Source organism: Cajanus cajan, chromosome 3 (genome assembly GCF_000230855.2).
Source record: "Cajanus cajan strain Asha chromosome 3, NIPB_CcT2T_4, whole genome shotgun sequence".
NCBI lineage: Eukaryota > Viridiplantae > Streptophyta > Magnoliopsida > Fabales > Fabaceae > Cajanus > Cajanus cajan.
The window spans coordinates 24,864,041-24,891,926 of NC_138519.1; the positions used below are offsets into that span (position 1 = coordinate 24,864,041).

At 34.8% G+C, this 27,886-nt stretch overlaps 1 protein-coding gene across 1 annotated transcript; it reads left to right on the forward strand.

The window, feature by feature from the left end:
- The first annotated feature begins 1,926 nt into the window (after positions 1-1,926).
- On the forward strand, positions 1,927-25,403 carry LOC145956162 (uncharacterized). Its single transcript, XM_083071729.1, has 3 exons — positions 1,927-2,733; positions 25,082-25,209; positions 25,328-25,403. The coding sequence occupies exons 1-3, from the start codon at positions 1,927-1,929 to the stop codon at positions 25,401-25,403; spliced, it is 1,011 nt and encodes a 336-aa protein (XP_082927855.1).
- Positions 25,404-27,886: the final 2,483 nt, after the last annotated feature.

A 27,886-nucleotide genomic window follows, 5' to 3' on the forward strand; every position in this document is an offset into this window, starting at 1 on the left:
TTACTCCTAATTTTTCATAGATTTTATTTAGCTAGGTTCCATTCCCATTGAATGAACCTAACTAAACCAAATTAACCATTTTCAAATCAAAAGGAGTAAATTAATTCCAAGAAGCCGCCCACCTTAGAAGTGTGTTCACACTTGTGTTCACACTTGGACGAAATTCATGGAGATTCTTAAGCTTGGAAGCTTGAAGCACAAGCTTCTCCTTGGCTAGCTTACCAAGCAAGCCAAGTGAGAAGCTTGCTCTCCAAGCCTCTTGACCTTGGACGGTTTATCTAGACTCAACCATGGTTCCTAGTGAACCATGGTCAAGACTAGCTTGCTCTCCAAGTTTCCTACTCCTATAAACTTGTAATTCTTTGATTGTAAAACACTTTTGACCAATTTGAGAAATGAAATCTGAATTTTCTCTCTAAATCAAGAGTCACAAAAAACCGAAGAGAACTTTCTCTCCTAAGTTCTCTCCAAAGGTGCTTCAACCTTACCTTGGTTCCTTAAGCTTCTACCTCAAGCTAAGGAGTAACTGAGCCACTTCAAGGCTTCTTCTCCATTGAAGAACACTTCAAGGAGCTTCAAAGAGTCATTGGAGTCTTAACCTCAATAGCATTCACGGTCCTAAGCATGGAGCAAGTGAAGGAATCATCAATCTCCTCACCTAGTTCCATCAAACAGGCTTACTGCTAGGCTCGGATTCTTCAGAATCAGAACCTATGCGTAAAACGTCACATACAGTAACGTTTTCTTGATTTTCTCTGTCGTCCTACATGTCTAAAATAAATGGTAAATAGTTTTTTTTTGTTAAAAACCACCGACCCCGACGATCATGTCGACATCTTTTTGACCTAAGTCACCCTCAGCACTACGGACGACGCCGCCTTATGCCAAATTTTTCCAACATCTTTGAAGGGAAGAGCATTGAGTTGGTTCACTCATCTCCCGACCAACTTGATCGACTCTTTTAACACCCTAGCATCCCAGTTCACCATCCAGTTTCCCACCAGCCGGCCTCACCAACTAACCTCCCTCGCGCTGGTGAGCATAAGACAAGAGAAGAAGGAATCCCTTCGGACCTTCATGAGCCGATTCAACAAAGCGGCTCTTGAAATCTGAGACCTCAATCCGGCTGTCGCCCTTCATCATCTGACTACAGCTCTGAAGCTGGGACCGTTTGCTAATAGCATCTGCAACAAACCCCCATTTGACGTGGATGACTTGAGACGTCGCGCCGAAAAATATATGCAGATGGAGGAACTCGCGAAATTCTGCAATCAGGCTAGGGCGGAGGTAACGGCTAAGGTCGAGAAGCCGACCGGAAGCTCTTACCGAAGCCGCCCCAAGGACCTCGTCCCAAGAGACAAACCTATTCGCGAACCGAGGTACTCTCATTACACTTTGCTAAATACCAGCCGTTCGGCTGTATTGGACCAAGCACTTGCTTCGGAGGTCCTAGCAGTACCAAAACGAGCCTCAACACCTCCGCAAGCTGACACAAGCAAGTCTTGTAAATATCATCGCAATTGGGGTCACTCGACTGAAGAATGTGCAGCTCTAAAAGACAAGATTGAGGACTTAATCAAGCAAGGGCAGCTCCAACGTTTCATCGATCGACCTCGTTCTCCTTGATATGATGATCGTCGGCACCGTCGAGATCAGCCTGACCAAGACTGAACCGACAGGCGTCCCTACCGGGAACGAAGCCGGTCGAGGAGCTGAAAGGAAGACGAGCCAACAACCCAACCCCAAAGGGTCATCAATATTATCGCCGTCAGATTCGCAGGCGGAGGTTCCACCTCCTCCGCACAGAAAAGACATTTGCGACCTGTCTGAACTATTAACGCGGTTGAACGCACCCGACAGAGGTTGCTGACCATCACATTCACCGAGGCCGACTTCAAGGGCATTGATCCTGACCAGGATGACCCCATGGTTATAAGTGTGGAAATTCACAACTACATTGTTCGGAAGACATTGGTCGATCAGGGCAGTTCGGCCGACATCCTCTATTGGAACACATTCAAACAGCTCGGTATCCAGGAGGCCGACTTGATTCCATACAACGAACCCTTAGTCGGATTCTCCGGTGAGCGTGTCCAAACCAGAGGATACATCAAGTTATCCACTCGATTCTGCTTTGACGGAGCCGAAACCCGAGGCATCCCGGTCAAATACGTGGTTGTGCACGCCAACACGTCATACAACATTCTTCTCGGACGACCCTCCCTCAACAAGCTAGGTGCTATCGTGTCGACTCCACACTTAGCCATGAAGTTCCCATCGGAATCCGGCCGGATCATCACGGTCCACGTCGATCAGAAAGCGGCCAGCGAGTGTTATTTTGCTAGTCTTCGGCTACCCCGTCTTGAAACGACCGAGCCGCGTGGAGTGAAACATGTACACACGGTAGCACAAGAGCTTGAAACGATTGTGGACTTCGACCCTCGAATGGAGCAGGACAAGAGGGTCGAGCCGATTGAAGATCGACAACCAATTGTTATCAGACCAACCGACCTACACGTGACCTACCTAGGCTCTAACCTGTCCGAAATAGAAAAGCACGAAATCGGACAAGTTAGGAAAAACAAAGACCTCTTTGTGTGGCGGCTGGCTGATATGCCATGTATCGACCCCAACTTTTTGTGCCACAAACTCTCAGTGTGCCAAGAGCCGAAATCGGTCGCCCAACGAAAAAGAAAGATGGGAGAAGAAAGGAAAAAGGCAGTTGAAGCAGAGGTATACAAGCTCTTGGAAGCGGGTTTCATTCGAGAAATCCAGTACACAACCTGGTTGACCACGCCTATTTATAGTACTTCCAAGGGCCGCACATCAACCGTCACACCCCTAGGAACCATTGGATTAAATTGATCCAACGATCCAAAAGCCACAACTTTTCAAATTCCCGTCATTATTGTCCAACGGTTACCAACCCAACAGTTATAACCCTTCACGTTCCCATGATTAATGCCCAACGGCTAAAATTCCATACTCAAACCCAACCATCACAACTACAAAGTCATTTCTACCCTTTACGTCATTACACTCCTCAAGGCTGGGGGGCTTGTGTACCGGAAGGAGCCTATCGGCCACGTGGATCGGCCACGTAGACCGGCACGTCATATCCTATCAGATATTGCCGCAACTCAGATATCACTTCAGCTCGACAAGGGACCGAGAACTGTATCTTTTCCCTATCAACTCTGCCAAACGCCGAAAATGACGTCTCGGCCGTTCCATATCGGCTCGGCCTAAGGTCAACAAAGAATAATTAGAATGACGATCATGATTAACAAGGAACAACACGCAATTAAGGCATAACCATCCGATTAACATCGTATTACTTAATTTGGTAAATGTCAGAGAAGGCCCACCATGCTCAGGCCCATGACAGGTAGTATAAATAAGTCACACGTAACGAGGTATGTCACTGTTCAATTATTGCTCTTGAGAATCGTGCTTGTTCTGACTTGAGCGTCAGAGTGCCTTTTGCAGGTACCTCTCCCCACTAAAGCATCTACCTGAAGCTCTCGTTCGACCCTCTACCCACTAGAAGATTACGAGTGTGCCCTCAAACAGGTACAAATAACATTCCAATAAAAATTCCACTTAAATTGACACAGATGCTATTTGGGTAAAAAAAATTTTAAAAATAACATTCCAATAAAAATTTCACTTGTGGTCTTTGCTACACGAAGTTTGCTACATCCTCTATACAAAACGTCAATTGTATAGACGTTTTTGCTTTCTTTTTTTTTTAGAATAACATCGACGACTATAACATTTTTCTATTCTACCTCTCTTATGCGTAAAACGTCACATACAGTAACGTTTTCTTAATTTTCTCTGTCCTACATGTCTAAAATAATTGGTAAATAGTTTTTTTTTGGTTAAAAACCTAATTTAGTCTCTTATAATATTTTTTCAGTTTAGTCTCACTTTAATTTTTGGTTTCAATTTGGTCCCTAATAATTTAAATTACTACAATGTCGAACTTCCATCCAAATTATTTAAACGAAGTTAACTGTTGGCCACGTGGATGCCACGTAGATGCATAGGTGGATGCCAAATTTTTTAATGCATGTGGAACCAGAACAGCCTGTTCTGCTTCCACTCTTGGTGTGTAAATTTTGCATCTAGAACGGGCCGTTGCAGATGCAAAATTAACACACTAAGAGTGGAAGCAGAACAGGCCATTCTGGTTCCAGAATGCCAAACACAAACGATCAACGATTATAGTCAGTGACGGATCTAGAAGTTTTAGATCGTGAGGGCAATACTTATTCATATATTTGTAATATTAAAAATTTTACATTAATTTTTAAAAGTGTAAATATATATTATAGTTATTTTTTACAAATTTTTATATCTACAATTACGATTAAGGATGAAAATAAACTAGCTTGAATTATGTTATATTATAATTTAACAGATTTAAACATAATTTTCATTAAAAATACATGTTATAAATATGATATATTTATCTGTCATAGACATTTTTTAAAATATTTGGTTAGAACTACAATCTTAAAAACCTACTTAATAATAATTTAACACTAATAAAAACATAAAAACAAATATGTTAAATTTTATAAAAATCAAGTTTAATGTATTTATGATATAAACATGTTTTTAATATGTGATATAAATTTTTAGTTGATAATTTATTTTAAAACATATTTTATAATAAATATTATAAATAAAACATAAATCTTTCAATCTTTCCTATTTTGATTTTTTTAAATCAATGTATACAATCTTACAACTTTTACAATTTTAATTTTTTTATCAACATATACAATAAATAGAAAGTATAAAAGGTAAATATGCATGCTGTAAATTTTATTTTATCAAAAATTAATATATTACATTATATATGTGATTATTAATATACACACACAAACACACACACACACACACACACATATATATATATATTAATTAATTAATTTTTTAAAAAAATTAATTAGTTGTTGTTAAAGAGTATTTTTTTTATTACATATAATAATTAATCTCATTCAAAAATTTGACAAATATCATATAAATGAATAACTCCTCAAAATTTATATTTTATACATTTGATAATTTATATATATATATATATATATATATATTTATTAGAATATAATTTTTATTTTTTTAAATATATATTATTGTTTAGATAAAAAAAATTGTGTACGTGTAAATGGTTTATTTTCAATCTTTGAACCACATTGTTGCATTGTGTTGAACATACGTATGTGGTTGGCGTTTTGGAATGACCCGTTCTGAATCTAGAATGGCCGTTTTGGAACCTGAACGACCCGTTCTGGTTTCAAAATGCCTCGTTCTGCTTGCACTTGTTGGTGTTAAATAATGCATTTGGAACGGGCCGTTCCAGATGCAAAATTTACACACCATGAGTGTAAGCAGAACGGGTCGTTCTGGTTCCAGATGCATTAAAGCAATTTGGCATCCACCTTTGCATCTACGTGGCATCCATATGACCAACAGTTAACTCTATTTAAATAATTTGGACGGAAGTCCGACATTGTAGTAATTTAAATTATTAAGGACCAAATTGAAACAAAAAATTAAAGTGAGACTAAATTGAAACATAAAAATATTATAAGGGACCAAATTAGGTTTTTAACCTATTTTTTTTATAAGATACGAGATAAAACAATTCATATTTTTATATTTTATTTAATAAAAATATTTAAAAAATTATAAATATTTATTAGATTAATTAATATGATGTTTGATTTTTATATTTTAAAGTTTCAAGTTTGAGTATTATATTTGTAATGATAATTAATTTTTAATATTATTTTTTATTTAAAATTATAGATAAATATATAAATTATATTTTAAATTAATAAAAAAATAATATTTTATATTATGATATAAAACTATTTTTTATTATTATATTTTTTAAAATCGTTAAAATTTAATTTAGAGAATGTGATAAAAATGGTAGATTAAAATGGATAAGAAATTAAGAAAATAAATATATAGATAAAGATTAAAAAGAAAAAAACATATTTGAGATGGTTGACTGAAATTTGTAAGTAGTATAGAATATATTTGTCTAAACAAGAAATGAAATGAAATGTAAAAAATGTCTAATTAAGAAGGTTAAGAAAGTAACTTAATTATTAGCACTGTGAAAACGGGTCACCCGACCTGGCTCACCACGAGTTGACTATTTGGTGGGCAAACTCAACCCGGTTCATTTATCAATGAGCTAAAAAAAATCGAACTTGACCCGGCCCACCACGGGTTAGTGGGTTAAACGGGGTTGGCTCACCTTAAAAAAATAATTTTTTTCATTTTTTTTTCTTAATATACAATTAAAGCCCAAAAAATTCAAACCTATTTTAAAAATATGAGATTCTTAATTAAAATATCCATAAATGAATCATTTATCCCAAACATTAAATGATTATTTTAAATACAATCAAATCAAATCTAAATAATCTCAAATAGATAAATATAATCCAAAATCATCTTAAACTTCAAATATAATCCAAATCCAAAATTATCTTAAACTTCAAATATAATCCAAAATCATAAAAACTACAAATCACAATCCAACATTAAATCATTATTGTCTCATGTTAGATTGCACCATGGCCCAATAATTATTATATTTTTTTTAAAAAATTTAATCACGGGTTGGTGGGCCAGCCCGGCTCACCACAGGTTCAACCCGGGTGAGCCGGGTTGTTAGTGAGCTAGGTTCAAAATTGACCCGTATTAAAATTTTTAATATTTTTCAACCCAACCCGGCTCGAACCCGTGGTGGGCCGGGTTGGCTCTCCGGGCCGAACCCATTTTAACAGCTCCATTAATTATGCATTTTAAATTAGAAGAGAAATGTTATTTGTATACTAACTGAGAGAATATGAGATTAAAAAAAATAATACAATGGAGAGATAAATACAAAAATGATTGTATAAAATGTTTTATAAATTTTTGTATGATTACAACTCAATTTAGAATAAGAAATCCATTTTTCATTTTATTTTTGAATTAAATTAAATATGTCATTTTTCCTTAATAGAAACAAGATATTTTAAAGTTTTACTTTTTTAATTGATTGTTTTTAAAATATTCCCGTTATACCTACTTCTTTGATAGTTGTCACTTTTAATTAAACAAATTATCTTATTTTTTATTAAGAAAAAATAAAACGTATATGCAATGTTTCATAATTTTGTGAAAGGAGTACATAGACAGAACATATTTCTATAGCTGTGATCTCCATGTTAGAAAGCATGAACAATTAGCTCCTCATTTTAAAATTTTTTCCTCCCACTTGGATTAATATTTTGTAATGGAATGTGGCATACTTTATGAAAAAACACAAATATTGGTTTTGTCAATCCTATGTTTGTAGGAGACTTTCAGTTAGCATTTGGTACTTTCCACCAAATTGCATAATGTGAATAAATTACTGTTATTACACTACATGTGTATCTTGCTAATTGTGAATAAATTGGACATTCTACCAAAACACTATGAAATATGAATAAAATGGACAGGTTATGTTACATCGGTAATTACTAATTATATTTTGTCCAAGACCAATACAATGTGGGTGATGTTAAATGGTTGATCACCTCTCTTGGAATGTTTTAATTGTATTGTTATGATGATTGATCAATTTTCTGTTCTTTATTGTATATGAAAATTTATGTGCACAATTTTTTTTATTAATCATTATAACAAAATCAAGGCTTATTATCTTTTTTTTTTTATAATATTCACTTACTTTGAATTTTTACTCAAATATAATTATACTATTTTTCTCTTATCTACACTTTTATTTTCTTCTTCTCTTTATTCAACTGACCACAATTATTTGTTCTTTTTATCACCTTTTTTTAATTTTTTAATAATATCACGCCTCCCAAACACCTATACTATTTGTTATTTTTAAACTCAATTCTTTTTTTATCAACAATGTGGTGCTCAACGAGGAAATACTTGCACCCAAGACGAAGAGGTCAAGAATCTCTTTGTTGAGTTCATGTTTGTTGTGGCTATTCTCATGCCCAAAGTGGACAAGTAAGAAACCTCTTTGTCTCTATCGTGCCTAGTGATTGCTTCCATGCCCAATGTTGAAAAATCAAAGACTCTTCTAGTATAATTACACTTGGTGTGATCTTGGTCAAGTCCAATATCATTTTCCTTAAAAAAATGATGTTAGCACCAAGAGAGACACCACTCACTCAACATAGAGAAGTTCGAGACCTCTCTATATGCTCACACCTAGCGTGACTCTCTCCACGCCTAGCACAGGAAACGACATTCATCACACTCATCGCCATAAATGCATCTAGTGTTGTTGCAGATTTTGCGCTATGCATAATCGTGAACCTTGTGATCTAGGGTCTCTAACACCCATCCAAATCCACTAGAACATTCCTTCACTCAAATCAATCGATAAATTAGTTATATAACTCTTATAGAACAACCAACTAGAACCAATTCACTCAAATTCATTCATTCCAACCAAAACTCCCAAATCACACAACTCTAAACCTTAAACAATTTAATTCATGACAACACATCAACAATTTAACCATGAATATTACATTCTCAATTCTCATATGGCAACATCAAGAATAAAAGTGTTAAATCAAAAGATATTCTTGGATACCTTGGAGCAAAAGTTTTCATATTAACAAACTGAGATGTTTTTGTTAAAGAAATGTTTTTCAAATCACATAGTAAGACAAACTTAAATAAATGATTGGTTATGATGACATGTAGTCTCTTAGAGGAAGCACTTCATATGTCTAAGACAAATGCATTTTATATATATCATTTATGATGTTTGATAATCAAATCATCTTTACCTATGATATTCCTTAATAGATTGAAATAATAAAAACTTTTTGGTACTTGTACCTCAAAAAGGAACATATCCATGTTTTTTTGTCAAAAAAAGGATAAACAAATTCCTCGAAGTGTGCATAGTTTCAAAAAAAGTCATTTCCAATTAACACATGCAATAATTTCTCTTATTTTGTACATTAAAGGTAATAAGTAGCCTTCTTAATTGGATAAGAAGTGACATTTTGGTAAAATGTATTCAATGCTTACATTTAATGCACCAACGAACATCTCTACAAGGAAGGAAGACAAAGGTAGACGAAGTAGACTTGTCAAAGAAGCTTAAGGACTTGCAATTGTCATCTTCATGAAGCACCTATATAAAAAAAAAGTTTGAAGACTTAAAAAGAAAAGAGAACAATGATTGTAAAATAAAATTCATTCATTCTTTCTATAAAGAACTTTATACTTAATTTGGTTGTATTAGGTCTTGAAAGACGAAACAAGTGATTTTTTAGCTTTAACATTGTGTTATTGCTTGAAACCTAAAGAGGTTTTGCAGTAAATAATACTTGGTTGTTGAAGTTTGAAAAGGCTTTGTTGTTCAAAGAATACTTGGACAATTGCTTAAAAAAACAAGTCAAAGAATACTTAAATTGAGCTAAAAGTGGCTTGTGAAAAATACTTGCATATTTATGATAATGAAACTTGATCAAGAACTAGATATAGTCTCGGTAGTTGAGACAAACCAATATAAAAATACCTTATGTTTATTACTCTTTTCGTTTGCACTCTTATAGTCATGTTACTGCTTCACTATTTCAAAAAGTGTTAAGTTTTTGATTGATACTATTAAATCCTCATTCTAGTGTCTTTCTTTTCTGTATATTTTGGTGTCAGAGTTTAGTATTTGATAGGGTTGAACATATAACTGTGCTAAAAGAAAAGATCCTAAGATGAGAAGCAATGTAGGTCAGTATTTGCATGAAAGAGTTTCTCTTACAAGGCCATCAACTTACAATGGAGAAGATTACTCATATTGAAAGGACATGATAAAGATGTACATTAAGTCCACCCAATACCATCTCTAGAAGATCATCACAAGTGGTGATGTTCTTGTGACCAAACTGGAAAATAGTACATGTAGGAAGACTACAATGTGTTACAACTAAACACCAAAACAAGATACGTCTTGGCTTTCTCTTTATCTAAAATAGAGTACAAAAAGTTTTGCAATTGCAAGATTCCTAAAGAAATTTGGAAAGTCATCAGATTAACTCATGAGGGGACTGAAGAAGTGCAAGGCTTAGACAAGCTACTACTCTTTAGAGACGTTATAAGTTATTATTCACTATGAAAGAGAATGAAACAATTGATGAAATGTTTGGAAGACTTCAAACCATTCTCAATGAGCTAAAATCCTTTGGAACTAAGTTCTCAAAAGCTCAAAACAATCTAAGGACCTTGGATAAACTTCCAATGATCTAGGTGCCAAAGGCTACCACTATATCAGAGGCTAGTGATATCAAAACTCTTACATCGGATGAATTCCTGGAAGCCTTAAGGGTCATGAAGTCTATATCTAAACAACAAAGATCATTTGAAAGCTAATGATTCCATTACTCTAGGGACCGATGAAACCAATAAGAAGAGGGATGAAGGCAAAGCTCTCAAGGTTGAGTTTGAGCATAGTACCTCAAATGAAATTTTTGAGTACTCAATGGATGATCAGATATATCTCATGTCCAACAAGTTCAAAAATAGGTTGAAAAAGAAAGGAAGATTAGGGAGCTTCCACCAAAAGAAAGATAGGTTCAATAAACCTATCAAAGAAAAAGCAAGGAGGTCATCTACTATGAAAATAAGAAGCTTTGGCACATGAAGATTGGATGTCCTACATTCATAAAGAGATGAACCAACAAAAAATAGGCCAAGAAGAGCTTAATGGCCACTTGAGAAGATCTGGATAGTAGTAACAACAACAATTTAGATGATGAAAAGGCCAACATTTATCTCATGAAAAATGTAGATAAAACAAAGATAGAAGTAGAATCTAACTCAAATTCTTATTTTAGCTCTTCTAAAAGTTCTAATGAAAAGGAAATATCTTATAAAATTCTTCTAGTGAACTGTCACATGATCATTCTTGAGTATAAAATGTTTAAAGAAAAATGCTAATATTTATTAATAGAAAATGAAAAAACTCAAGAATGATCTGTCAATCGTTACCATAAAGATTTAGACTCCCAAACACGAAACCACAAGCAACGAACCACTTGAGATTACTACATTACAAGCTGAAAACCTACAACTTAGGAAGGATCTTGTTAAGTTTGTAGATGGATCTTCTAAAAGAATATTCTTTTAAAGCGTATAAGATTACTATTAAGTCAAAAGACGATTTTAGATCCCTCAAGTTTTAATGATAACAAATAAAATATTTTCTTTAAACAAAATGAATTATCTACAAGATATTCTATATAAGATAAAGTGTAAATATATATATATATATATATATATATATATATATATCATCTGTAAAATGAAGAAAATTAGACGAAACATATAGTCCATCTCATTATGCATTAAATGTATACATTTACGTGAGACTAACAATAAATTTCATTAAATGATTTATTCCTTAACAAATTGAACAAGAAAAAAATGTTAGAACTCTCAAAATTTGTTAAAGAAGGAAAAGTCAAATTATCCATCAGAAGCAAAAGGCAAGGCCTTGGAAATCCTAAAAGCATAAAAAGGCTCTGCAAAAAATGCTCTACGTAGACTTTAGCTGCTCTACACTGACATTACTTCTATTATGCTTATTTTAGAAAGAAATGATAATAAGTGGTCTACTAGATCAAATAAGAGAAATACACCTTACTGAAAAACATTAAATGTCCGCATTAAATGAAGCAATAGTAATCTCTAGGATCAATAGTAAAGATAGACGAAGCAACTCATGAAGCAACTTGTGAGTTTAACTCAAATTGGCACAACGGTCATCTTCTCTGAAGCTACTATATAAGGATCAAGCCTTCAAGAAAGATATAGAGTGTCAAACTACAAATAAACAAAAAGCAGAAACTTTCATACAAAGAAACACTTAATGTAAACTCTATATATAATTCTTTGTAGATTATTTGTGTTTTCATTGTTGGTTACAACATTTCTAGAAGACACGAAACAACCTTATAATCCTCTATAACCTTTATTGTAAGGGTTGAGCCTAAAGAAGCTTGTTTGAAAGAATACTTAGTAATGATCCTGAAGAAACTTGTTTGAAAGAATACTTAATTTTGAGCCTAAAGAAGCTTATTTGAAAGAATACTTTATGCTAAGCCTAAAAAGGCTTGTTGTTCAACGAAGACTTGGATAATTGCTTAAAAAGGCAAGTCAAAGACTACTTAGGATTGAGCCAGAAGTGGCTTGGTAAAAGAATACTTGTAACTTTGTTGAAAGTTAGTGAAACTCAATTTGGTTAGATCAAGAATTGGACGTAGTCTCAGTAGTTGAGACAAACCAATATAAAAATCTTAGTATTTCATCTATCTCTTCTCCAACGCTTTGTCTGATAAGTTATTTTCTTTTCATTGCCCAAACTTTTGAGTTTTTGATACACATTATTCAACCCTCCTTCTAGTGTATGTCTTTTCTCCACAATTACCATTTGATAAGAATGGACTATGGTTTGAGAAGGCAAAGTTAGAAACATCTTTCTCTAAACCTAAGACTATTCTTAGCAACATCTATGGTAAAAACAATCATCACTCTAGCAAATGTAACGTATAGAAGAAGCAGAGAAAAAAGTCTAAGGTCAAGGGTACTAATAGAAAAGGACCCAAAAAAATTTGGGTACCAAAGTCTCAAATAGTTTATGTTGTAGATATCCTTGGTGGGAAAAATGAAGGATTAACACTAACATTTAAACAGTGGTTGCTCATTACACACGACAAAAGAAAAGTCTATGTTCCTAGACCTTGAACCTCATGAAGGGAGAATCTCATTTAGAGGCAATGGTAAAGAAAAGATAAGAGGTATAGGTAAGATTCATAAGAACTATATGCCCACTGTCAAAAATATGTTAAACCTTGAAAGATTAAAGTATAATATGCCCAATTTTGTGATAGCAAATATATTATACCTTTTGATAAAGACTTATGTATATTTAAACAAAATGATGAGATTGTGCTTTTTACTACTTATGGAAAGAATAATCTCTATGAGATTAATCTAGGTAAAAAAGTGACATATTTAGTTTTTAGAGAAGATGAAAGATGAATTTGGTATAAAAAGTCTAGGCACATAAATCTAAAACATATCTCTAAACTAAACAAGAAAGGTTTTATAAGGGGATTGCCTAAGATTTCTTGGAAAACATAGCTTCTTTGTGAAACTTGTCAAAAGGGGAAACTAATTAAAATCTCTTTCAAATCTAAAAAGAATATTTCCACTTCACAACCTTTGGAACTATTATATATGGATTTATTTGGTCCAATTAGGAGTCTTAGTCTGAGAGGTAAAAAGTATGAATTTGTCATTATAGATGACTATTCTAGATACACATGAGTATATTTCCTAGTTCATAAACCTGAGTCTTTTAATGTCTTTGAGATATTTTGTAAAAGGTTTCAAAATGAAAAAGGTTTTTGCATTAGAAGTGATCAAGGAATTGGGTTTGAAAACTCATTTTTTAAATTGCTTTGCAAAAAGAATGATATCTTTTACAACTTTTCTTCATCGAAAACATATCAACAAAACGAAGTAGTTGAAAGAAAGAATTAAACTTCACAAGAAATGGCTAGTACTTTTCTTTGTAAAAACTCTTTTCCAAAACACTTCTAGGTAGAAATAGTAAATATAACTTGCTATATCCAAAACAAAATATTGGTAAGACAAATAAGACTTCTTAAGAATTGTGGAGAGGAAGAAGACTCAACATATCATATTTTCATCCTTTTGGATGTGAATGTTATACCCTCAATACTAAGGACCAACTTGGAAAGTTTGATTCCAAAGTAGACAAGGATATTTTCCTTGGATATTCTAATACATCAAAGACATACATAGTCTTTAACTTTGAAACCTCTATTGTTGAAGAATCAATCCGTGTCAAATTTAATGATGCCTTAATAATTGATAGGAAACTATTAGAGTTAGAAGAGGAATTTGCATATTGAACCTGAAAAGGTTGTTGAAATAGACACAAATGAGAAGACAATTGCTTAGATTGAAAAGCAGATGAATCAGTTTGACAATGGATCTAAATCTTAGAGAGATAAAAAGTTTGTCAATTATCATCCTTAAGACCAAATATTGGGAGATAGGATTGAAAGGTTAAGAGCAAAGTCTACATTCAAAGACAATACCTTTTATGCTTTGGTCTCATAAATTAAGCTAAAAAGAATAGACAAAGCTCTTAAAGATGATGATGGATTCTAGCTATGCAAGAAGAACTTCATCAGTTTGAGAGAATGATGTTTGGACTCTTGTTCCAAAGTCTAAACATCAAAGTATTATTGAAACTATATGGGTCTTCATAAGGAAGCTAGATGAGAAGGGTAAATTGGTAAGGAATAAAGCTAAATTAGTAGCTCAAGCTATAATAAGTAAAAATGCATAGATTTCACTGAAACCTTTGCACCTATTGCTAGACTTGAAGCTATTAAAATTATGTTAGTTTTTGCAAATCATAAAGACATTAAAAATTTTCAAATAGACATAAAGAACACCCTTTTAAATGGGATTATTGAAGAAGTCTATGTAAGACAACCTCCAGGTTTTGAAAATTCATTCTTGAAAGATCATGTTTTCAAACTCAAAAAGGCACTTTATGATCTAAAGTAGACTCCTAAAGCTTCGTATGAAAGATTAAGCAATTTCTTAATTAACAATGACTTTATGAGAGACAAAGTTGACACAACTCCTTTTAGATAAAATGTTCAACATAGATTTTATAGTAATTTAAATTTATATTGGTGATATTATCTTGGTGCCACTAATAAATCTCTTTATGAGGATTTTTCTAAGTTTATGCAAATAAAGTTTGAAATGAGTATGATTGGTGAACTAATTATTTTTGAACTATAGATCAAGCAAGTGGATACTGTGATGTAGAGTATGTTGGGGACAAAGTAGAAAGGAAAATCACAAGTGAAGGATGTCATTTTTTGGATCATTGTTTCATTTCTTGAGCAAGCAAAAAGCAAAACTGCATAACATTCTCCACTATAGAAGCCTAATATATCTTTGTTGCTAGTTCTTCACAACTATTATAGGTGAAATACCAATTAGAAGTCTATTCCAGTCTTAAGCATAATATACCTATATATTGTGATAATATTAATGTTATCAATCTGTTTAAAAATCCCATATAATATTCTAAAACTAAGCACATTGAGTTAAGATATTACTTCATTCGAGATTATGTATAAATAGGAATTTTTGACAATTTATTAATACTGATCATCAATGTGTTGATATATTTAATAAAGTTTTGGCTAAAAAATGCTTTACAATCGTTATAAGTCATCTTAATTGAAATGTATCTCAAACTGAAACTAAGTATCATGATTATATCATCTTAAATATGTTTCGTCTTATATGCATCATTTGTCATGCATTATCTTAAGCTGACTTATATATGTTCCATCTTTTATTTCATTGATCTATTATGAATATTATTTTATTATTATATTCATAATAATGTATCATTTTCCATTTGAAAAGGTATTTCTTGCATTTAATATTTATTAATGATTACAAAAAGGGTTTTGGATAAAGCATGTGTGGACTAATGGGACAATTAGAGACATTGTCGAATCAAAATTTAGTGACTTGTCTTTTTCTTTTTCCACGTCGTTTCACCTTACGAACCACATATACAAAATTCATTTTCCTTCCCTTTTCAAATATACTTTACCTTTTTTTGTATCAACTCAACTTTTACACTCTATTATCTTAAAGAACCCCAATCCTCTATCTCAGAAACCTCTCTTCCTACACTAAAATGGCACCCAAGCAAAGTAACCTACAAAGCAAGGTTCTAATGGAGGAGTTCCTTGAATCCCATTTCCTCCCTAGAAAGTTCATCAACCTAAACAAGTTTGTCGACAAATGCTTTCTTATCAAGCACTACTTAGACAAGCCATGATGGTCTAAATTTGTTAGACTGAGATGCAATTAGTCCCATGCACCATATGCATATTTTTGGGTAATTGCAATGGTAGACAACAATGTCATTGAAGGAACAATGGATAGGTAAGATATTAAGATCACTTTGATCCTAATAGGAACTTTTTTTGGCTACAAAGAGATTAACCTAACTTATTCAAAAGGATGGGAGAAGGTCATCTCCAAGGAGATTGCAAATGTTATGCTTTACTCCTCCTCCAAGCTTCCATCAGTGAAGGCAGAGCAAAAAAAGTTCCTCTGAGCTGTCAATATGAAGCGTGTAGGCTGATGCACAACCCACTACTCAACACATTCATCCCTTAATGTGGATCTAGTGATAATGTTTCTGATGTAGATAAGTTATGCATTTATCATCTATATTTGGGGGTTGCATTGAACCTGCTAGTAGAAATGCAAAAAAATATTTGATAATTTGAATTTTTGTATTATAAATTTATTTATTTATTTATATTTTTAATAATGTTATATATATATATATATATATATATATATTTATTATTATTATATCATAGATAAATAAGTTGGCATATCAGGCTTAACAGACTTTTCTATAAGTCTAAATCCAATTTTTTTTTAAAAATAAATAAGGTTTTCTAAAAGCCTAAGTCTGACATTTTTATTAAATGAGTCAACTAAACTTTAAAAAAGTTAGACCATAAACTCTTGTTTAAGGTCTGTTCTATTTTCATCCCTGATTCTTGCACCTAGGGTGGCCCTCTCTACGTGTAGCATGGAGAATTACACTTATCAAATTGTGTAACAGCCCAATTTTCACAGATTGCACGAAGGCCCAAAAGCCCAATAAGGGTTATGTAGTAGCCAAGAACAGGTCATTCCCAAACTGGAACGCGGTGTTCTCAAACTAGAACGAGTCGTTCCAAACTACAAAAAAGGCCTATAACCCTAGTTGGGAACGTGTCGTTCCAAATATGGTTGTTATGGGTTAAATGCAACCCCAGAACGGGCCGTTCTAGTTTGAGAACGGGCCGTTCTGGATGTAAAATTTTACACATGATGAAGAGTCTAGAATGGGCCGTTTTGGATTTGAAACGGGTTGTTTCGGCCACTCCTGATGCCTATAAATAGAGCGCTCTAGCACTCCCAAAAAGCACACCTTTCAGTTCTTACTTCTTTCCCTTCTACATTCTCCGAAGACCAAGGGGAACCCAGAGGAGGAGACCAACCAGATCCTGCATATGTGTAGAGTCACATGAGGGAATGGGTGGAGAAGAGTTCTTGTGGAATTTTTAATAATTTTATAATTACTTCTGTTTGGAGAATTATCGGTATTATGAGATTCTGTATGTGTTTAAGATTATGAATATATGATTAATTTATAAAAATGATGCCTTGGAAGAGAGAACGAAATAGTAGAAAAGTGCCTTGAGTTAGGTTTTGAAAAATTGGGGGTTTTACTATTTGAGTTAAGATTCTACTAAATTAGTGATTCTATTAGGTTTTATATTAATTTATAAATATTATTGTTATATTATTTGGTAAAATTGAAGATCTAGATATGGAATATGGTGTGCTGCCTTCGTACAAATGTATACATTATATCTGCTGTTTTAATATTGAATTGTTAACATGATTTGAGTATGTTGACATGAAATGTGATGATTGTGATTATGATGTGATTGTGGTTCCTCACGACCAGGGATGAAACAACCCTGGGTAAGTGATGCTACAAGAATGGCATGCCCTTGGCATAGTGTGGGATGAGTGAGACAATTAACACGTATCACTTATGTCTAGAGTGGAACGACCTTAAGGTGGCGTGACCATTGGCATAATGTTAATTGTAAGATTTGTGATGATTGTGATTGTGATTATGGTTCCTCACACATATGACCAAGGATGAGACGACCCTGGGTAAGTGATGCTACAGGGATGGCGTGCCCCTGGCATAGTATGGGATGAGTGAGGCAATTAATACGTATCACTTATGTCTAGAGTGGCACGACCTTGAGGTGGCGTGACCATTGGCATAATGTTAATTGCAAGATTTGTGATGGATTGATGTGATTGTGAAATTGTGATGTGAAGTTGATGCATGATTGATAAAATTATGATATGTAGAAATGATTGTAAATATTTCATTATGTAATGAGTTATGATGAGATTACATTGTGGTGTGTTTGTATGTGCTTTACATATAAATGTTTTCTTTTCTCACTGTATAATTTGTGGATGTTTTAGGTGAGGAAGACCCGACTTTGAGTGGCATCTAGAATGCCAACAATTAAATTATGAATGTGCTCTGGTATTCTGACATCGGGGCAGAGGATTCTAGGATATAAATTTTTATAAGTATTTGGAGTTGTACCTTTTCTTTTGAAAACAATTTGTAAACTCTGAAGTTTTACTTTCCAAGTTTTATTTTCAATTATTTTGGATATTGAAAAACAATTATGAAGGTTTTATGTAAACCCTTTTAGCAATGTTAAAAATTTTATTCTTTAGCTTATTTACATTGTTACAATATGTGTTGGGTAGTAAGGGTGTCACATTTAGTGGTATTAGAGCAGGTCAATCCAATCGGCCATGAGTTATGAGTCTGCTATGCTTGTTTGGTAGATGAATGATGGGATGAATTAATTGTGGAACTTATTGATATGCTATTATGATGATTGATTATGTTTGTTGTTATTTAATTGTGTGTACTCTAACAATGTTTTGCTTTATGATGTGGATAATGATGATGATGTTGATGTTTCCCTTGTGTTGTTAGTGTTGTGCTTACTTGTATATTGTTGTCTCAGAATTTGGCTGAAAGACATGATATAGCTTAGTTGATGCTATTCATGATTGCTTATTTGTTTTGATACTTCTTGCTTACGTAAGAAGTAGTGGTTGAGTGGTATCGCTCGTATTGCGTGTATATGTACCAGTAGTAGTAGACGATGCCTTGTGCTAACCAACTAGAACTATTAGAACCTTGGATGTGAGTGAGACATTGATTTGTCTAGTGTATTAAGAGTTTATGATTGGTGGAGTTTCTGACATCTATAGTTGTAGCGGTTGAATCCAAGGATGTTGTATGTTGAGAATTGGAGTTTTGGTATTCTTGATGAGAGATTGGAACGTTGGTAATTTTCTTGAGTGTCAGTGTTTGCATGTTAACCTTTTATGGTTTTGGTAGCATGTGATTTTTATTTTCTGAGTCTATTGTGATGAATATGTGAGTTGTTTTGGTTTAGGATTGTAGTGGGAAGCTTGGATATGAGTTTGAGGTGGAAAGGAGTGGGTTTGGAAGGATTGAGATATTTTCGTGGGCCTAGGTGTTGATACACTATTGCTGTCTAGTGCAAGGATGTTTGCACTACAATTTTATTGTGTCAGTACAAGTGTTATATTGACAGAATTAGATTGTGTGGTCTTCATAAAAGTTGTAGCCTTGGACGTTATCTTTCTAATGGAGCTGAAATCAGGTAAAACGGAGGTCTAGAACTCTAGTTATAACTGCTTTGGTGATCATAAGTCTAGTTGTAAGCGCTGAATATATTTGTTGTGGTTTTTGAATTTTTAGCTAAGAGGATGATCTTTTTAGAATCTTATCTTTTCATAAGAGTTATAACTTATTCTCTTAGCTTTATTTTGAGATAGGTTTGAGATCATTTGGATAAGTATAACTCTTTGTGTGTCATTTGCTTTGACAGTTGTTGAAGGGAGGTATATGCTGTCATGATGTTTTTGAGTTGTTAGGCACAACAAGGATAAAAACTGATTTGGATATGATGTTCTGAGGTGTTGTCATTGAGAGGTTGTTTAAGATGGTATGATGCTATGTGGTAAGGTTGGTTCATGTACATGCTATATGGTCTAAATGGTGATTGATTCGTACATGCTTAGGGATGGTATATATGAAGGTTTAAAGTAGGTATTCTAATATGATTTGATATGCATGTATTTTGATATGAGGATAGATGACCTTATGGATCAATTAGCGAGTGTTTATGTGTTTAGTAAGATTAATCTTAGGGTGTGATATCATCATATTGGAGATGAGGATGAAGATGTATCCAAGACAGTTTTATGCAATTATCTAATTATGATTTTTAGTTATATGAAATGAGTTTTCTAGGCCCTGTAAATTCTAGCGGAGGTATAATGTAGATCTATCCATGATAAAAGTTGTGCTTAAGTGAGAGGTACTTAAGTCAATTAGTGAGGTTAAGAGTTTTCTTAGATTAGCTTATTATTATGGGAGGTTATTGAGAAAATTTCTAAGATACCATTACCTTTGACTAGATTGACTAGGAAGAGTGTTGTCTTTGTGTGGGATAGTACGTGTGCAAGTAGTTTCCAAATTCTTAACGAAAGATTGACTAGTGTTAATACTACTATATTTTAGTAAGTCTTTTGTGGTATATAGTTATGCTTCTAAGATAGGTTTGGATAGAGTGTTGATGCAAGAAAGAACAGTAGTAGCTTATGCTTCTAGGAAATTGAGAATTCATGAGAGGAATTACCTTACCCATGACCTTGAGTTAGCGGTTTTAATATTTATACTAAGATTTGGAGACACTACCTATATGATTCTAAGCTTGAGGTATTTAGTAATCATATGAGCCTTAAATATATTTTGACCAAAGGAGTTGAATATGAGACAAAAGAGATGTTGGAATTTCTTAAGGAATAAGATTTTGATCTTATTTGTTATTTGGGTAAAGCCAATGTGGTGGTCGATGCTTTGAGTAGGAAGCCTCTACAATTAACTTCCCTTAAGATTAGAGAGATGGACCTTTTGTCTCGGTCTAAGGATTTAAGTTTGACTTATGAGATTACTCCTAGTAGTGTGAAACTATGTGTGACTCGAGTAACTAATGGATTGTTAAAGGAAATTGGAAAAACACATTTAGATTATTCATTTTTGGTGGTAAAACATGAGACTATAGGATAAGGTGATGGATCAAAGTTTGACTTGGGTGTAGATGGAGTGGTGAAATTAGAGATCTGGTATATATACCTACTGAACTTACGCTTAGGTGCTTGTCTTTGGAGAGGATCATAGAAGTAAAACTAATATTATGGCAAATGCCTTGATTAGGATGACCATTCACCTATCATCTTTGATGATTTAAAGGTTGGATCTGATAGAAGAGTTTAGAGACTTAAGCGTGATGTGTGAGCTCACCCTTTAGAGCATTGGATTAGGTATGTCGAAAGTGACTAGTGAATTAATGGATGAGATTAGAGAAGCCCAGGAGTTAGAGCCTTTCTTAGTGAACCAAGTGGAGAAGATTGGTAGGAGTATAGATAACCTTTTCTGAGTAGGAATTGACGTTGTTTTGAGGTGCAAGAACAAAACTTGGGTGCTTAGTAATCCCGAATTAAGGAAGATGATCTTAGAGGAAAGACATGAGAGTACTCTTAGCATTCATTTAAGAGCTACTAAGATGTATCAGAGTGGCGCAGCAGAAGCATAGTGGCCTAAGGTGAAGAGAGGAGTAGAGTAATTTGTGTACTCATGTTTAGTATACTAGAAGTCTTTAGGAATTTTGCAACCTTTAAACGTCCCATTTTGGAAGTGAGACTCTGTACCTATGAACTTTGTAGTTTTGCCTAAAGATGCTTAAGAAATTTGATTCTTTTTGGGTCATAGTGGATAAACTCACCAAGGTGGTTGACCTTACCCTTATTGATATTAGATATTCTTTAGAGAGATTGATAGAGATGTACATCAGTGGGGTAGTAAGGTTATATGAATTTTCCTACTAGTAGTGTTTTTGAAAGGGGACTGGAGAGACTATGACTTACGATTTAGCAAGCAAGATGCGAGGAGCATACCTATTTCTGTTTTCAGATGAATTTCAGGGATGAAATTTCTAAAAGGAGGAGAGAATTGTAATAACCCATTTTTCACAGATTGCACGAAGGCCAAAAAACCCAATAAGGGTTATGTAGTAGCCTAGAACGGGCCATTCTCAAACTAGAACGGGTCATTCCAAAATACTTAAAAGGCCTATAGCCCTAGTTGGGAAGGAGTCGTTCCAAATATGGCCGTTATGGGTTAAATGCAACCCCAGAACAGGTCGTTTTAGTTTGAGAACGGGCCGTTCTAGATGTGAAATTTTACACATGACGAAAAGTCCAGAACGAGCCGTTCCAGATTTGAAACGGGTCGTTCTGGTCACTCCTGATGCCTATAAATAAAGCGCTCTGAAACTCCCAAAAAGCACACGTTTCAGTTTCGACTTCTTTCAATTCTAACTTCTTTTCCTTCTACATTCTCTGAAGATCGAGGAGAACCCAGAGGAGGAGATCAACCAGATCCTGCATATGTGTAGAGTCACATGAGGGAATGGGTGGAGAAGAGTTCCTTTGGAATTTTTAATAATTTTATAATTATTTCTATTTGGAGAATTATTGGTATTATGAGATTCTGTATGTGTTCAGAATTATGAATATATGATTAATTTGTAAAAATGATGCTCCGGAAGAAATAATGAAATAGTAGAATAGTGCCTGTGAGTTAGGTTTTGGAAAATTGGGGGTTTTACTATTTGAGTTAAGATTCTACTAAATTGATGATTCTATTAAGTTTTATATTAATTTATAAATATTATTGTTACATTATTTGGTAAAATTGATGATCTAGATATGGAATGTGGTGTGCTGCCTTCGTACAAATGTATACATTATATCTGCTGTTTTGAATATTGAATTGATAACATGATGTGAGTATGTTGACATGAAATGTGATGATTGTTATTGTGAGGTGATTATGGTTCCTCATTGATATGGCCAGGGATGAGACGACCCTGGGTAAGTGATGCTACAGGGATGGTGTGCCCCTGGCATAGTGTGGGATGAGTGAGACAATTAACATGTATCACTTATGTCTAGAGTGGCACGACCTTGAGGTGGCGTGACCATTGACATAATGTTAATTGTAAGATTTATGATGATTGTGATTGTGATTGTGGTTCCTCACACATATGACCAAGGATGAGCCGGCCCTGGGTAAGTGATGCTACAGGGATGGCGTTCCCCTGGCATAGTGTGGGATGAGTGAGACAATTAACATGTATCACTTATGTCTAGAGTGGCACGACCTTGAGGTGGCGTGACCATTGACATAATGTTAATTGTAAGATTTATATGATGATTGTGATTGTGATTGTGGTTCCTCACACATATGACCAAGGATGAGTCGGCCCTAGGTAAGTGATGCTACAGGGATGGCGTGCCCCTGGCATAGTGTGGGATGAGTGAGGAAATTAATACGTATCACTTATGTCTAAAGTGGCACGACCTTGAGGTGGCGTGACCATTGGCATAGTATTAATTACAAGATTTGTGATGGATTGGTGTGATTGTGGAATTGTGATGTGAAGTTGATGCATGATTGATAGAATTATGATATGTAGAAATGATTGTAAATATTTCATTATGTAATGAGTTATGATGAGATTATATTGTGGTGTGTTTATATGTGTGATGAGTCATTATTTTCCCTTATTTTCTTACCTTTTTGTACTTATTTTAATCTCCGATTTGTGCTTAATTGTTGATGTTCTGGATTGTTTTCTATTTGGGCTTTAATTGGACCGGTAATTCATATTTTAACTAATTTGAATTTTCTGAATCTAATTATTCCAAATTTTATTTTCAGGGCAGTTTCATAATTATCTGGGCTTGGAATTAATTTCTGGACTTCAAGTGGAGCTGCCACATCATCCGCCACGTCATCTGCCAAGTCATTGCTGCACCATTTTCCACCTTAGCATTTATTTTCAATTTTTAGTCCATTTTATTATAGTGGGTCATACTTGTATTTTATTGGGCCCAATTCATTTTTTTTGCTGATAGGACCCTATGGCTAGGGTAGGGCTGACTTGGCAGCCACTAAATGAAGGGGCTGAGGTGACTACGTGAACAGTAGCCTCCCCTCTCATTCATTCACGTTTTATTTTCTCTATAGCTACAGTTCATGTTTTGGGGCTCTCCATTTCTATTTATTTTACGTTTTGCTTCCTTTTGAACTGCTGAAAAACTCCATTGTTGTATTCACGTTTTTCTCTTTAAAGCTTCTGTTTCCTTTACGTTTTGCTTCTCCTCTAGCTGGGTTCTTTTACGTTTTATTCTCTGCCTTGCAATTTCGTTTTCCATCTTCTCCTTGCATTTTCGGTTCTGTGATGCGTTTTGATTTAATGGAAGGCTAAAGACCACTGGGTTGGCTTCTTGTTGTGGATTGTAATCTCTATTTGAGGTTGGGTATATTTGTTTGTCTCTGTTCTACTTGTTCTTCTCCATTTAACCTCTGTGTCCATGCTTAATGGGCTGTGCTTCAATGCCACAGTTGCTTAATCTGTGAGTAGGTTGATGTTGTATACGTTTTCTTAATTCGTGTAGGGAAATCTTGAGTTAATCTTCGCTTAGTTGGTTAACTCGGATGGAACAAGGATTAAGTGGTTAATAGAGTAATCTTTCGAACCAGGGAAAACAGAGTTGCAATCTGAACAAGGAGTCAATCTATTTTACTTGCTGTGTTATTTGCGTTTATTGAGTTACAAACTGAAAAACATCTGAAACAAACCCCCCACTTTGTGTGTTTAAGCCTTTAGTAGTAAAAGACGGTCCTTGGGAGACGACCTAGGAGTCACTTCCTAGTACTACATTTAATTGTATTTATTTGATCGGATACGGCTTCAATCAAATTTGGCGTCGTTGCTGGGGACCTTCGGTTCCTATTAGAGGCTGTGTGTTTGTGTGTTATTTGTTCTTGTTGTGTTCTGTTGTTTGTTATTTGTGTTTTAGAGCTCTGTTATGTTATGTGTGTAGTGTATTAGTGTATCATTTTATCAGTTTTAGTGCATCAACTTTTGTTTCAATTTTGTATGAATTTTGTGATTAGTTTGGTGGTTGCGTTTTTGTCTCATTGCATGTTATGTTGTGTATTTGTGTTTATTATTAGTCTCCCCAGGTGTAGCAAGTAAGCCAGTTGAAGAATTAGAGAGAACCACAATGAACAATAAACCAATGGAACAGTAACTCAAATTTGGTTTTTGATGCATTTGTTTGCTGTCATGTGTTTGTCATAGCTGATCTTTATTGCATTTGATAGGCCATTGTGACCAATTATATTGATTCCATTTGGTGTGCTGAATCATTGTTGTGTGTGTTGAGTTTCAATTCTGGTGCATTTCGTGGTGCATGTGGTGCAAAATCTGGTGCATTTTGGCTCAAAATCTGGTGCGTTTTCTGGTGCATTTTGCTCTATTTTTGGTGCGTTTTCTGGTCCATTTTTGGTGCGTGTTCTATTTCGGTTTGGTCATGCTCTGTTTTGGCTGTCTACTAGTCCTCTGTTCAGGTGCCAAAAACGTGGGAAAATGGTGTGGAAGAGCAAAATGTGGTGCAAAATGTGGCGCATGAATAGTGCTGAATAGTGCCTGAATTTTCCAATTAATTGTGATTTTTGTTTTTGATAGATAGACTTGTTATTTTTGTCTATTTTTTTTGTGGTAACTTCTTTCAACCTATATTTTGTGTAAAAAATAGCTAGGGCACATAGTTTGGTCAAAATTTGGAGATACAAATTTTTTTAAAAAAAATTTCAGCAAAACTTCAAAGGGCCATAACTTTGGCTCTGGTTATCGGAATTAGGCAAACTTTTTTTTTAATTTTGTGTAGAAAAAAAAAAGATTTATCCATTCTACACAGCTATGTTGTGTGACCCCAGCCAGATCTTTAAAAAAAGGTCGTTTACTATTTTTTTTTATTTTTGAAGTTTTATTTCACTATTTTTCCAAACTTTTGTAATTTTTTAAAAATAATTAGGTTTTGAATTTTGTTCTCAACTTTTTTGTGGTAGTGTCTTATGGTTTTAGGATGATGTTGGTGCATTATTTTTAATGGTTTCCAATTTTGCATGAAAATTCTAATGATTCTTGTGGTTGTTTTTACTGTTCACGGTTACTATTCATGCATGTTTTCATGTAGTGCATGACTAGGAGCAACCCTGGATTTTTGCACCCATTTGATCCTGAGATTGATAGGACATTCCATAGATTAATTAGAGAGCATATCATTCCATCTTTAAATAGTTTTAGTCATAGCCATAGTGATAGTGTTAGTGATAGTCTTAGTGTAAGTGTTGCATCTGAACTTGATTCAAGTCAACCACAAAACATGGGTGAACATAATGGACCTCATGAGAGGACTCTTAGGGAGATGGCTGCACCTGATTTCACATATGAGAGTCTATGCATTCAATATCCTGAGGAAGATGTTCCTTTTGTGCTTAAAACTGGACTAATCCATTTGTTGCCTAAGTTTCATGGTCGTGCAAGTGAGGATCCACACAAGCATCTCAAGGAGTTCCACATAGTTTGTTCCACCATAAGGCCACATAATGTCCCTGAAGATCACATCTACCTGAAGGCATTCCCTTTTTCATTGTGAGGGGTGTCCATGATGTGGTAGCCTCAGATTGCACTGAACATAAGAAGCTGGAGAGTAAGATTGATGCTCTCACCACCTTGGTTTCACAACTGGCTGCAAATCAAAAATCAGCTCCACCACCGGCAAAAGTATGTGGCATCTTCACTTCAATGAATCATCCAACAGATGCTTGTCCCTCCTTGCAAGACTCTTCTACAGGTCCTGATGCCCCACAAGCCTATGCTACAAATATCTACAATAACAGACCAGCGCAACAACAGCAGCAGAGTTATGACCTCTCCAGCAATAGGTACAATCCAGGTTGGAGAAATCATCCTAATCTCAAATGGTCTAACCAACAGCAGCAGCAACAACAACAACAACCATCTCCTCCCTTCCAAAACAATGTTGGTCCTAGCAGATATGTGCCTCCTCCTATCCAACAGCAACAACAAAGACAACATGAAGCTCCTGCACCACGAGCTCCTCAACCTTGTACTTCTGAACCTTCATTGGAGGAGTTAGTGAGGCAGATGACTCTTCAAAACATGCAGTTCCAACAAGAGACCAGAGCTTCCATTCAAAGTTTGAAAAATCAAATGGGTCAGATGGCCACTCAGCTAAATCAGGCATAGTCCCAAAATTCAGACAAGCTACCTTCAGAAACTGTGCAAAATTCGAAGAATGTGAGTGCCATCACCTTGAGGTCTGGCAAACAAATTGACATACCAGCACCTACAGTTGTTGTACCTCCACCTGAGCCTACACTTGAGAAAGAGGGCCATACAGGTAGTAGCAAAAATTTTCATGCAGGTGGACCTTCTTCCAGTGCACACAGTGATGATCTACATCAACCTCTTATCCCTCTTCCATTTCCACCAAAATCAATTCCAAGCAAAAAGATGGAAGAGGTGGATAAGAAGATATTGGAGACCTTCAGGAAGGTGGAGGTGAACATACCTTTGCTGGATGCCATCAAGCAAATTCCTAGATATGCTAAGTTCCTGAAGGACTTGTGCACCCACAAGAGGAAGCTGAAGGGAAATGAGCGAATCAACATGGGCAGAAACGTCTCAGCACTCATAGGTAAATCTGTTCCACATATTCCTGAAAAGTGTAAGGACCCAGGTACATTTTGTGTACCTTGCATTATTGGTAACAATAAATTTGAAAATGCCATGCTCAATTAATGTCATGCCTCTGTCTATTTTTAATTATTTGTCTCTTGGTACTTTGCAACCTACGAGTGTGGTCATTTAGTTGGCCAATAGGAGTGTTACTAGAGCTGTCAAAACGGGCCAGCCCGGCCCATGTGGGCCGGCCCACTTTAGCCCACCTAAAAAACGGGCCAACCCAACCCAGCCCACTTTATATTTTTTCAGAATTTTTATGGCCCGGCCCGGCCCACCACGGGTTGGTGGGTCAAACGGGCCAGCCCACCAACCCACCAAAAAAAAAATTTCAAATTTCAAATAACATAATAATCATA

What these genes read in the sequence shown, in the direction of transcription:
- LOC145956162 (XM_083071729.1), top strand. Translation starts at nt 1,927, where the DNA reads ATGGTTATAAGTGTGGAAATTCACAACTACATTGTTCGGAAGACATTG. An exon ending in AAAAGGCAGTTGAAGCAGAG is followed by an intron (nt 2,734 to 25,081) that starts GTATACAAGCTC and finishes TGCATTTGATAG; the next exon opens with GCCATTGTGACCAATTATAT. An exon ending in GCATTTTGGCTCAAAATCTG is followed by an intron (nt 25,210 to 25,327) that starts GTGCGTTTTCTG and finishes TCCTCTGTTCAG; the next exon opens with GTGCCAAAAACGTGGGAAAA.